This window comes from Bombina bombina, chromosome 1 (assembly GCF_027579735.1).
Source record: "Bombina bombina isolate aBomBom1 chromosome 1, aBomBom1.pri, whole genome shotgun sequence".
Classification (NCBI taxonomy): Eukaryota; Metazoa; Chordata; class Amphibia; order Anura; family Bombinatoridae; genus Bombina; species Bombina bombina.
The window spans coordinates 159,901,965-159,915,360 of NC_069499.1; the positions used below are offsets into that span (position 1 = coordinate 159,901,965).

Below are 13,396 nucleotides of genomic sequence, written 5' to 3' on the forward strand. Positions count from 1 at the left end.
CCTATAGGATCCGTTACCAGATAGGGGTCCGTTCCTCATGCTGTTTTAGAGGCAGCAGCAGGCTCCTTGACCTGCTTATCTTTGTTCCAGGTCCGGTTGTCTGCCTTAGAGGAAGTTGATGCCACACCTGCCTTGAATTTTCGAAAGGCACAAAAATTAGGCCTTTTTTGTCCCTTGATTTGGACCTGTCCTGAGGAAGGGCATGATCTTTTCCTCCAGTGATATAAGTAATAATCTCTTTCAAACTAGGCCTGAATAGGGTCTGCCCCTTGAAGGGAAGTTAAGTAGCTTATTTATTAAAGTCACAACAGCTGACCATGATATAAGCCATAGTGCTCTGCGCGCCAGTATAGTAAAAAACAGAATTCTTAGCCGTTAGTCTAGTCAAAGGAACAAAGGCATCAGAAAACAAAGGAATTGGCTAGCTTAAGTGCTCTAAGCTTGTCAAATATATTCATCCAATGGAGCCTGTAAAGCCTCATCAAGAGACTCAAACCAGAACGCTGCAGCAGCAGTGACAGGAGCAATGCGTGCAAGGGGCTGCAGGATAAAACCTTGTTGAATAAACATTTTTTATCCATTGGATCTAAAAAAGCACAACAGTCCTCGCCAGAGGTAGTGGTACGCTTAGCTAGAGTAGAAACTCTTCTCTCCACCTTAGGAACTGTCTGCCATAAGTCCCGTGTGGTGGCAACTATTAGAAAACATTCTTCTAAAAAATAGGAGGAGAAGAGAACGGCACACCTGGTCTATCCCATTCCTTATGAAAAATTTTAGTAAACCTCTTTAGGTATTGGAAAAACATAAGTACACACCGGCACTGCATATTATTTATCCAGTCTACACAATTTCTCTGGCACTGCGATTGTACACATTCATTCAGAGCAGCTAAAGCCTCCCTGAGCAACAAGTGGAGGTTCTCAAGCATAAATTTTAAATGTAGAAATATCAGAATCAGGTTAAATCATCTTCCCTGAGTCACAAATATCACCCACAGACTAAGCATATTGTGAGGTAGTATCAGACATGGTTCTTAAAGCGTCTGTATGCTCTGTATCTACCCCCAGAGCTGTTTTGCTTTCCTTTAATTTCAGGTAGTCTGACTAATACTGCTGCCAGTGTATTATACACAACCTTTGCCATGTCTTGTAAAATAAACGCTATGGGCGCCATTGATATACTTGGCGCCATTTGAGCGTGAGTCCCTGGAGCGGGAGTCAAAGGGTCTGACACGTGGGGAGAGTTAGTCGGCATAACTTCCCCCTCGACAGAATCCTCTGGTGATAATGTTGTTAAACAATAAAGATCATTTTTTGTATTTAAAATGAAATCAGTACATCTGGTACACATTCTAAAATGGGGTTCCACCATGGCTTTAAACATAATAAACACAGAGCCTCCTCTATGTTAGACATGTTAGAACTAATAAAGAGACTAGTAAGCTTGGAAAACACTTTAAATCAAGTTAACAAGCAAATATAACAAACGTTACTGTGCCTTTAAGAGAAAAAAATTTTGTCAAAATTTGAAAAACAGTGAAAAAAAGGCAGTAAATCAAACGAAATTTTTACAGTACATGTAATAAGTTAACAGAGCATTGCACCCACTTGCAAATGGATGATTAACCCCTTAATGCAAAAAAAAAAAAAAAAAAAAAAAAACACGACATTTTTTTAAACAGACACAACAAAACTGCCACAGCTGAGCTGTGGATTACCTTCCCTATAACTGTTTCTATGCAAAATTTAAGCCAGCCATGTGGAAAAATTAGGCCCCAATAAGTTTTATCACCAAACATATGTTAAAAAACGATTAAACATGAAAGCAAACGTTTTAAAACACATTCTTATAAGAGTATGTATGTCTATTAATAAGCCTGATCCAGTCACTATCACTGCATTTAAGGCTTTACTTACATTACTTCGGTATCAGCAGTATTTTCTTAGTCAATTCCATTCCTTAGAAAAATATATTACTGCACATACCTTAGCATATATCTCTATCAATCAGCCTGGTACCAGTCGCTTTCACTGCATTTAAAGGCTGTACTTACATTACTTCGGTATCAGCAGTATTTTCTTAGTCAATTCCATTCCTTAGAAAAATATTTTACTGCACATACCTTATTTGCAGGAAAACCTGCACGCCATTCCCCCTCTGAAGTACCTTACTCCTCAGAATGTGTGAGAACAGCAACTGGATCTTAGTTACGTCTGCTAAGATCATAGAAAATTGAAGAAATAAACTAAGTATAAAAAACCACAGACTCTCACGACCTCCTATCTATGTTGAGACTTGCAAGAGAATGACTGGTAATGGCAGTTAGGGGAGGAGCTATATAGCAGCTTTGCTGTGGGTGGACTCTTGCAGCTTCCTGTTGGGAAGGAGAATATATCCCATAAGTAATGGATGATCCGTGGACTGGATACACTTAACAAGAGAAATAAATAAATATATATGCACTGTATGGTCACACTAGTTCCCATTTAGCTTAGACAACTTTGCTCTAAGTAAATCTCAAGCAGGGAGCCCTGTAAAAAAAACCAAAAAAAAAACCACACACAACAACACAGTAATCTACAAAAATATTACATCACTTTTGGAAACGCAATTTTACTGCTAAAGCCATGTATGCTTATTTAGTTTTGTAAATACATTTATGAAAATTAACTTGAAAGGTCACTGGTCTTTCAAAGAATGAAAGCAGAAACATCACTGGATTTTAACAAGGGCAATACTGCTGAACTATAGATCCAAATATCTCATATTAACATGTTCTTTATGCACACTGCAAACAATGCCAAAAAAGAATAAACAACATGATGTGGGGATGCTACATCTGTGTGCGCAATATATAGCCATAGTACCACTAGAACTAAATGTATACTTGGCATGATTAAAAAGCTAATGCAGAGTAGATGGTATAGCATTGGCATATAGGGTGTGGTATCTCACACTGTGCTAAGATCTGACAGTTTAAAAAGCAAAGAGTTGCACAAGTAGCTAGAAGCTTGATTTCACTGTGAATTCAAATAATTTTAATTCTGTCGTTTGAAGCCAATTCACAAAAGTAATGGAATCTTACGTTTTTTCTCAGTGCTATTGAGCTTATATAATAAAACCTTACCTGCCACATTGTCTTTCTTGGCTCGGACCTTTACTTGAGCTTTATTGACATTTTGGATGATTGTTGTACTGTCACAGAGAAGGCACATGTAATTAGCACAGAAATAAAGCATAAATAACATTTACATTCAAACCCTTTTAAGGACTTCATAATTCAGGATCTTAATCAGAAACATACAGCATGATATCTATACTATAATTGTGTTTGTAAGCGCCCGTCGCCATCAGCAGTTGCGCACACGCATCCTCAAAGGAATGTTGGATGCGCGTGCAGCCGCCTCGCGGTGACAGACAGCTTCAGGAGCTCCAACTCTCAGCTGTAACATAACAGCTGAGAGCTGGAACTTTTAGGCATCTGCCGCATATGGAGCTGGAGCGCGATCGGTGCTCCGCTTCCATATGAGGTCAGATGCCTGATCGTTACAGACAGTGACACTGTGTGTGTCACCATCTGTAACGATCTTCTGCTGCTGCCGGTGGGAGGTGTGAGCGGGTGGGCGGCTCAGCAGGGAAGGGGAGGCAGTGGGAGTGCCCCAATTAAAAAAAAGGACAGGGGGAGAGAGAGCAATAGAGAGACGGGGGGGGGGAGGAGACAGAGCAAAAGAGACGGGGGGGGGGAGGAGACAGAGCAAAAGAGACGGGGGGGGGAGGAGACAGAGCAAAAGAGACGGGGGGGGGAGGAGACAGAGCAAAAGAGACGGGGGGGGGGGAGGAGACAGAGCAAAAGAGACGGGGGGGGGGGGAGGAGACAGAGCAAAAGAGACGGGGGGGGGGGAGGAGACAGAGCAAAAGAGGAGCAGAGCAAAGACGGGGTGGGGGAGGAGACAGAGCAAAAGACGGGGGGGAGGAGACAGAGCAAAAGACGGGGGGGGAGGAGACAGAGCAAAAGAGACGGGGGGGGAGGAGACAGAGCAAAAGAGACGGGGGGGGAGGAGACAGAGCAAAAGAGACGGGGGGAGGAGACAGAGCAAAAGAGAGGGGGGGGGAGGAGACAGAGCAAAAGAGAGGGGGGGGGGGAGGAGACAGAGCAAAAGAGAGGGGGGGGGGAGGAGACAGAGCAAAAGAGAGGGGGGGGGGAGACAGAGCAAAAGAGAGGGGGGGGGGGGAGACAGAGCAAAAGAGAGGGGGGGGAGACAGAGCAAAAGAGAGGGGGGGGGAGACAGAGCAAAGAGAGGGGGGGGGAGACAGAGCAAAAGAGAGGGGGGGGGGAGACAGAGCAAAAGAGGGGGGGGGGGGGGAGACAGAGCAAAGAGAGGGGGGGGGGAGACAGAGCAAAAGAGAGGGGGGGGGAGAGAGAGCAAGAGCGAGGGGGGGGGGGGAGAGAGAGCAGAGAGAGGGGGGGGAGAGAGAGCAAGGAGAGAGGGGGGCGGAGAGAGAGCAAGAGAGAGGGGGGGGGGGGGAAAGAGAGCAAAAGGGGTGGTGAAAGAATCCACCTGGATGGCAGGGTGGTGAAAGAATCCACCTGGATGCAGCATAAGCTGCATCCAGGTGGATTCCGAAAATGCCAGGGTGGTTCCGTCACCACAAAAACAGAATTTATGTTTACCTGATAAATTACTTTCTCCAACGGTGTGTCCGGTCCACGGCGTCATCCTTACTTGTGGGATATTCTCCTCCCCAACAGGAAATGGCAAAGAGCCCAGCAAAGCTGGTCACATGATCCCTCCTAGGCTCCGCCTACCCCAGTCATTCGACCGACGTTAAGGAGGAATATTTGCATAGGAGAAACCATATGGTACCGTGGTGACTGTAGTTAAAGAAAATAAATTATCAGACCTGATTAAAAAACCAGGGCGGGCCGTGGACCGGACACACCGTTGGAGAAAGTAATTTATCAGGTAAACATAAATTCTGTTTTCTCCAACATAGGTGTGTCCGGTCCACGGCGTCATCCTTACTTGTGGGAACCAATACCAAAGCTTTAGGACACGGATGAAGGGAGGGAGCAAATCAGGTCACCTAAATGGAAGGCACCACGGCTTGCAAAACCTTTCTCCCAAAAATAGCCTCAGAAGAAGCAAAAGTATCAAACTTGTAAAATTTGGTAAAAGTGTGCAGTGAAGACCAAGTCGCTGCCCTACATATCTGATCAACAGAAGCCTCGTTCTTGAAGGCCCATGTGGAAGCCACAGCCCTAGTGGAATGAGCTGTGATTCTTTCGGGAGGCTGCCGTCCGGCAGTCTCGTAAGCCAATCTGATGATGCTTTTAATCCAAAAAGAGAGAGAGGTAGAAGTTGCTTTTTGACCTCTCCTTTTACCTGAATAAACAACAAACAAGGAAGATGTTTGTCTAAAATCCTTTGTAGCATCTAAATAGAATTTTAGAGCGCGAACAACATCCAAATTGTGCAACAAACGTTCCTTCTTTGAAACTGGTTTCGGACACAGAGAAGGTACGATAATCTCCTGGTTAATGTTTTTGTTAGAAACAACCTTTGGAAGAAAACCAGGTTTAGTACGTAAAACCACCTTATCTGCATGGAACACCAGATAAGGAGGAGAACACTGCAGAGCAGATAATTCTGAAACTCTTCTAGCAGAAGAAATTGCAACTAAAAACAAAACTTTCCAAGATAATAACTTAATATCAACGGAATGTAAAGGTTCAAACGGAACCCCCTGAAGAACTGAAAGAACTAAATTGAGACTCCAAGGAGGAGTCAAAGGTTTGTAAACAGGCTTGATTCTAACCAGAGCCTGAACAAAGGCTTGAACATCTGGCACAGCTGCCAGCTTTTTGTGAAGTAACACCGACAAGGCAGAAATCTGTCCCTTCAGGGAACTTGCAGATAATCCTTTTTCCAATCCTTCTTGAAGAAAGGATAGAATCCTAGGAATCTTAACCTTGTCCCAAGGGAATCCTTTAGATTCACACCAACAGATATATTTTTTCCAAATTTTGTGGTAAATCTTTCTAGTTACAGGCTTTCTGGCCTGAACAAGAGTATCGATAACAGAATCTGAGAATCCTCGCTTCGATAAAATCAAGCGTTCAATCTCCAAGCAGTCAGCTGGAGTGAAACTAGATTCGGATGTTCGAACGGACCCTGAACAAGAAGGTCTCGTCTCAAAGGTAGCTTCCAAGGTGGAGCCGATGACATATTCACCAGATCTGCATACCAAGTCCTGCGTGGCCACGCAGGAGCTATCAAGATCACCGACGCCCTCTCCTGATTGATCCTGGCTACCAGCCTGGGGATGAGAGGAAATGGCGGGAACACATAAGCTAGTTTGAAGGTCCAAGGTGCTACTAGTGCATCCACTAGAGCCGCCTTGGGATCCCTGGATCTGGCCCCGTAGCAAGGAACTTTGAAGTTCTGACGAGAGGCCATCAGATCCATGTCTGGAATGCCCCACAGGTGAGTGACTTGGGCAAAGATTTCCGGATGGAGTTCCCACTCCCCCGGATGCAATGTCTGACGACTCAGAAAATCCGCTTCCCAATTTTCCACTCCTGGGATGTGGATAGCAGACAGGTGGCAGGAGTGAGACTCCGCCCATAGAATAATTTTGGTCACTTCTTCCATCGCTAGGGAACTCCTTGTTCCCCCCTGATGGTTGATGTACGCAACAGTTGTCATGTTGTCTGATTGAAACCGTATGAACTTGGTCCTCGCTAGCTGAGGCCAAGCCTTGAGAGCATTGAATATCGCTCTCAGTTCCAGAATATTTATCGGTAGAAGAGATTCTTCCCGAGACCAAAGACCCTGAGCTTTCAGGGATCCCCAGACCGCGCCCCAGCCCATCAGACTGGCGTCGGTCGTGACAATGACCCACTCTGGTCTGCGGAATGTCATCCCTTGTGACAGGTTGTCCAGGGACAGCCACCAACGGAGTGAGTCTCTGGTCCTCTGATTTACTTGTATCTTCGGAGACAAGTCTGTATAGTCCCCATTCCACTGACTGAGCATGCACAGTTGTAATGGTCTTAGATGAATGCGCGCAAAAGGAACTATGTCCATTGCCGCTACCATCAACCCGATCACTTCCATGCACTGAGCTATGGAAGGAAGAGGAACGGAATGAAGTATCCGACAAGAGTCTAGAAGTTTTGTTTTTCTGACCTCTGTCAGAAAAATCCTCATTTCTAAGGAGTCTATAATTGTTCCCAAGAAGGGAACCCTTGTTGACGGGGATAGAGAACTCTTTTCCACGTTCACTTTCCAACCGTGAGATCTGAGAAAGGCCAGGACGATGTCCGTGTGAGCCTTTGCTTGAGGAAGGGACGACGCTTGAATCAGAATGTCGTCCAAGTAAGGTACTACCGCAATGCCCCTTGGTCGTAGCACAGCTAGAAGGGACCCTAGTACCTTTGTGAAAATCCTTGGAGCAGTGGCTAATCCGAAAGGAAGCGCCACGAACTGGTAATGTTTGTCCAGGAATGCGAACCTTAGGAACCGATGATGTTCCTTGTGGATAGGAATATGTAGATACGCATCCTTTAAATCCACCGTGGTCATGAATTGACCTTCCTGGATGGAAGGAAGAATAGTTCGAATGGTTTCCATCTTGAACGATGGAACCTTGAGAAACTTGTTTAAGATCTTGAGATCTAAGATTGGTCTGAACGTTCCCTCTTTTTTGGGAACTATGAACAGATTGGAGTAGAACCCCATCCCTTGTTCTCTTAATGGAACAGGATGAATCACTCCCATTTTTAACAGGTCTTCTACACAATGTAAGAACGCCTGTCTTTTTATGTGGTCTGAAGACAACTGAGACCTGTGGAACCTCCCCCTTGGGGGAAGTCCCTTGAATTCCAGAAGATAACCTTGGGAGACTATTTCTAGCGCCCAAGGATCCAGAACATCTCTTGCCCAAGCCTGAGCGAAGAGAGAGAGTCTGCCCCCCACCAGATCCGGTCCCGGATCGGGGGCCAACATTTCATGCTGTCTTGGTAGCAGTGGCAGGTTTCTTGGCCTGCTTTCCCTTGTTCCAGCCTTGCATTGGTCTCCAAGCTGGCTTGGCTTGAGAAGTATTACCCTCTTGCTTAGAGGACGTAGCACTTTGGGCTGGTCCGTTTTTGCGAAAGGGACGAAAATTAGGTCTATTTTTTGCCTTGAAAGGCCGATCCTGAGGAAGGGCGTGGCCCTTACCCCCAGTGATATCAGAGATAATCTCTTTCAAGTCAGGGCCAAACAGCGTTTTCCCCTTGAAAGGAATGTTTAGTAGCTTGTTCTTGGAAGACGCATCAGCCGACCAAGATTTCAACCAAAGCGCTCTGCGCGCCACAATAGCAAACCCAGAATTCTTAGCCGCTAACCTAGCCAATTGCAAAGTGGCGTCTAGGGTGAAAGAATTAGCCAATTTGAGAGCATTGATTCTGTCCATAATCTCCTCATAAGGAGGAGAATCACTATCGAGCGTCTTTATCAGCTCATCGAACCAGAAACATGCGGCTGTAGCGACAGGGACAATGCATGAAATTGGTTGTAGAAGGTAACCCTGCTGAACAAACATCCTTTTAAGCAAACCTTCTAATTTTTTATCCATAGGATCTTTGAAAGCACAACTATCCTCTATGGGTATAGTGGTGCGTTTGTTTAAAGTGGAAACCGCTCCCTCGACCTTGGGGACTGTCTGCCATAAGTCCTTTCTGGGGTCGACCATAGGAAACAATTTTTTAAAAATGGGGGGAGGGACGAAAGGAATACCGGGCCTTTCCCATTCTTTATTAACAATGTCCGCCACCCGCTTGGGTATAGGAAAAGCTTCTGGGAGCCCCGGCACCTCTAGGAACTTGTCCATTTTACATAGTTTCTCTGGGATGACCAACTTTTCACAATCATCCAGAGTGGATAATACCTCCTTAAGCAGAATGCGGAGATGTTCCAACTTAAATTTAAATGCAATCACATCAGGTTCAGCCTGTTGAGAAATGTTCCCTGAATCAGTAATTTCTCCCTCAGACAAAACCTCCCTGGCCCCATCAGACTGGGTTAGGGGCCCTTCAGAGATATTAATATCAGCGTCGTCATGCTCTTCAGTATCTAAAACAGAGCAGCCACGCTTACGCTGACAAGGGTTCATTTTGGCTAAAATGTTTTTGACAGAATTATCCATTACAGCCGTTAATTGTTGCATAGTAAGGAGTATTGGCGCGCTAGATGTACTAGGGGCCTCCTGAGTGGGCAAGACTCGTGTAGACGAAGGAGGGAATGATGCAGTACCATGCTTACTCCCCTCACTTGAGGAATCATCTTGGGCATCATTGTCATTATCACATAAATCACATTTATTTAAATGAATAGGAATCCTGGCTTCCCCACATTCAGAACACAGTCTATCTGGTAGTTCAGACATGTTTAACAGGCGTAAACTTGATAACAAAGTACAAAAACGTTTTAAAATAAAACCGTTACTGTCACTTTAAATTTTAAACTGAACACACTTTATTACTGCAATTGCGAAAAAACATGAAGGAATTGTTCAAAATTCACCAAATTTTCACCACAGTGTCTTAAAGCCTTAAAAGTATTGCACACCAAATTTGGAAGCTTTAACCCTTAAAATAACGGAACCGGAGCCGTTTTAAGCTTTAACCCCTTTACAGTCCCTGGTATCTGCTTTGCTGAGACCCAACCAAGCCCAAAGGGGAATACGATACCAAATGACGCCTTCAGAAAGTCTTTTCTAAGTATCAGAGCTCCTCTCACATGCGACTGCATGCCATGCCTCTCAAAAACAAGTGCGCCACACCAGCGCGAAAATGAGGCTCTGCTTAAGCTTAGGGAAAGCCCCTAAGGAATAAGGTGTCTAATACAGTGCCTGCCGATATTATTATATCAAAATACCCAGATAAAATGATTCCTCAAGGCTAAATATGTGTTAATAATGAATCGATTTAGCCCAGAAACAGTCTACAGTCTTAATAAGCCCTTGTGAAGCCCTTATTTATGATCGTAATAAAATGGCTTACCGGATCCCATAGGGAAAATGACAGCTTCCAGCATTACATCGTCTTGTTAGAATGTGTCATACCTCAAGCAGCAAGAGACTGCACACTGTTCCCCCAACTGAAGTTAATTGCTCTCAACAGTCCTGTGTGGAACAGCCATGGATTTTAGTTACGGTTGCTAAAATCATTTTCCTCATACAAACAGAAATCTTCATCTCTTTTCTGTTTCTGAGTAAATAGTACATACCAGCACTATTTCAAAATAACAAACTCTTGATTGAATAATAAAAACTACAGTTAAACACTAAAAAACTCTAAGCCATCTCCGTGGAGATGTTGCCTGTACAACGGCAAAGAGAATGACTGGGGTAGGCGGAGCCTAGGAGGGATCATGTGACCAGCTTTGCTGGGCTCTTTGCCATTTCCTGTTGGGGAGGAGAATATCCCACAAGTAAGGATGACGCCGTGGACCGGACACACCTATGTTGGAGAAATACTGCCCTCTGGGCAGGCTTTCCCACATATTTTATAAAAGAAGAGTTACAAAATAGGTTGTTTCTACATCTGTAGCTTAAACAAAAAAATTAGACTGCCCTTTGGGCAGGCTTATCGACTAGTGTTTCTAATAAACTTCACACAAGGTGAAATTACATGCAAGTCCTACTATACATCATTGGGAGAAATGAGCAGTGGCAGCAATTTGGGATAGTAAAGCTCAAAAGCATTTTGCAGCAGAATCACTATCCAGAAATAAAATGCCTTGCTAACTGTCGCTATGTCTTCACAAACTGCTTTTATCTTTATGCCTGTCTTGGCACTAGGTCACGTCATCCCTATATTAGTGGAATTTTCCCCAGACCTTCTATTCAGCAATAAACACTAACTTTGACCCTACCATAATAAATCCTAACTGCACAAGTATACCAATGCAATTAACCACCATTCTCATGGACTACCCAAGAGCTAGTAACCATAATCCCCCACACTGTAATTGCCCCCCTACCTCCCAGCCCACTAACAATTACCGACAGTGAGGGCAACCACCACCATTATTACGCTATTACTCAAATTTGTGGAGGTTCAGAATCAATCTTGATTATTTTGTATTACTTAAAAATAAATTATATAGGGGGTAAATTTGAATTAGACCCAAATATAAAGTATATAAAAAGGAATGGGAATTGCTGTGGTCAGAATGAAGGATTAAGAAAGGATAAAACTTTTTTTTTTTTAAGGAGGATAGGTCATCCAGTCAAATGACATAATACCACATACCTTTGTGACCCTATTTTTAAGCTTGGTCTGAAAATGTCAGAGGTAGTATACAACAAGATAGCTGAAATTTTTGGCAAAGTGACTAAAATGTGTGCTTACTTTTTTCCTGACTGTAGTCAAACTTGCAAGTGTAGTAAAAAATAATATCACACACACACACACTCTCTCTCTTATACAACACACACTCTCATACCTTACACACACACACACTTTCATACCATACACAAATACCACACACAACCCACACACCCTCTCATACCATTTACACACACCTTTATAACATACACACACTCTCATACCACACACACTACACACTGTGTGCTTACTTTATTCCTGACTGTAGTCAAACTTGCAAGTGTTGTAAAACATAATATCACACACACCCTCTCTCTCATACAACACATTCTCATGCCTTGCACACACACTTTCATACCATACAGAAATACCACACACCTTTATAACATACACACACCCTCTCATACCATTTACACACAATCTCATACCACACACCTTTATAACATACACACTATCATACCATACACACAATCTCATACCACACACACTCTCATACATTAATACCACACACACCTTTATAACATACACACTCTCATAATCTCATACCACACACCTTTATCTCATATCACACACTCTCATACCACACAATCTCATACTACACACCTTTATAACATACACACACACACTTTCAAACCACACACACACCACAAACACAGTGTTGTGACCCAGTAATGGGTCCCGACCCCTAGTTTGAAGAACCCTGGTCTAGAAAGTAAAGGATTTGATGTTAAAAAAAATAAAAAATTGTGGGTTGGGGTTACTCATTTTGGTTAGGATCTGTCACAGCATGGTTATTGTTAGTTGAGGTGAAAAATATAAACTTTTCAGGTCAAATGCAGTGAGAGATCTGTCATGGTAAGGTTATTCAAAGTGATAGACCCAGAATTGTTGGGGTCAATTTAAGTTAAGGATCCTGCAAAGTTAGGGTCATTTGTGATGGTGGATTCTTGTGGGTGGGCAAACTGAGGTAGGGGTGAGGCAAAATTAAGGTTTATTGCTGTGGGTGATCCAATGTGGTCAGGATTAATTGTCACTGGGATCTTGTACAGCTAGGCTCATTTGCAGTGGGGGATCCTGCATTGTTAGGGTCAAATGTGGTGGCAATATGTAGGTTAATTGCTGGGGGCTGAAATGAATAGGGTTCATTGCAGTTTGGGATCTGACACTGCTAAGGTTATTGAGCACAAGGAGGCATGTATATTACAAGGGATCACTTACTCTTTACCACGCTGCAATAAGAACAACTGTAAAGAGACAATTGTTTAGTGACTAGCACATAAAATGTCAATAAAAAAAGTGTAGATACAGATGCAAAAATAAAAGCCGATATACAAATTTATTATACAATTTTTTTTTGTTTACAAATCAGCTTTATTTTTGATGACTGAGATCTAATCCACATGGTTTCAACCAATGACTTGTTTATACATTAAACATTTCACCTGAAATCTCCAGCTGTGAATTTAGCCTCCGCAAGAGAAAACGCAGCTTCTCTCATCACTTCACCCATGAGCATTTTGGTCTGAGAAAAAAAAAAAAAAATGTACTCAGGATTATATTATTTGAAAAAAATTAACTAGTTAGAGAGTAAGAGAACAAAACAATAGTAGCACCAAAAACTAGTAATATAGTAAAAAGATGTGATGTTGGTATAAAACAGTATTTTATTGAACTTGATGACTACGTTTGGTCTAAGCAATTTAAAGGGACAGTCAAGTATAAATTAAACTTCCATTATTCAGATAGGACTTTTAATTTTAATTGACTTTCCAATTTACTTTTATCATCAAATTTGCTTTTTTCTCTTTATATTCTTAGTTTAAACTAAACATAGGTAGGCTCATATGCTAATTTCTAAGCCTTTGAGGGCTGCCTCTCATCTCATGCTTTTTAAATCTCTTTTCAATACAAAGAGACAGAAAGTACACGTGGGCCATATAGATAACACTGTGTTCAGGCACAGAAAGTTATTTAAGATTTAGCACAAAAACAATGCTAAATTTAAGACAATAGATAATAAAC

At 42.9% G+C, this 13,396-nt stretch overlaps 1 protein-coding gene across 1 annotated transcript in view; it reads right to left on the reverse strand.

The window, feature by feature from the left end:
• ATP6V1D (ATPase H+ transporting V1 subunit D) overlaps positions 1-13,396 on the reverse strand; it is a 101,017-nt gene that overhangs the window by 75,021 nt on the left and 12,600 nt on the right. The window contains exons 3-4 of the mRNA XM_053697685.1: positions 12,817-12,896; positions 3,128-3,195 (exon numbers count right to left, since the gene is read on the reverse strand). Coding sequence (XP_053553660.1) covers positions 3,128-3,195; positions 12,817-12,896 — 148 coding nt within the window. The remainder of the gene's footprint in view (positions 1-3,127; positions 3,196-12,816; positions 12,897-13,396) is intronic.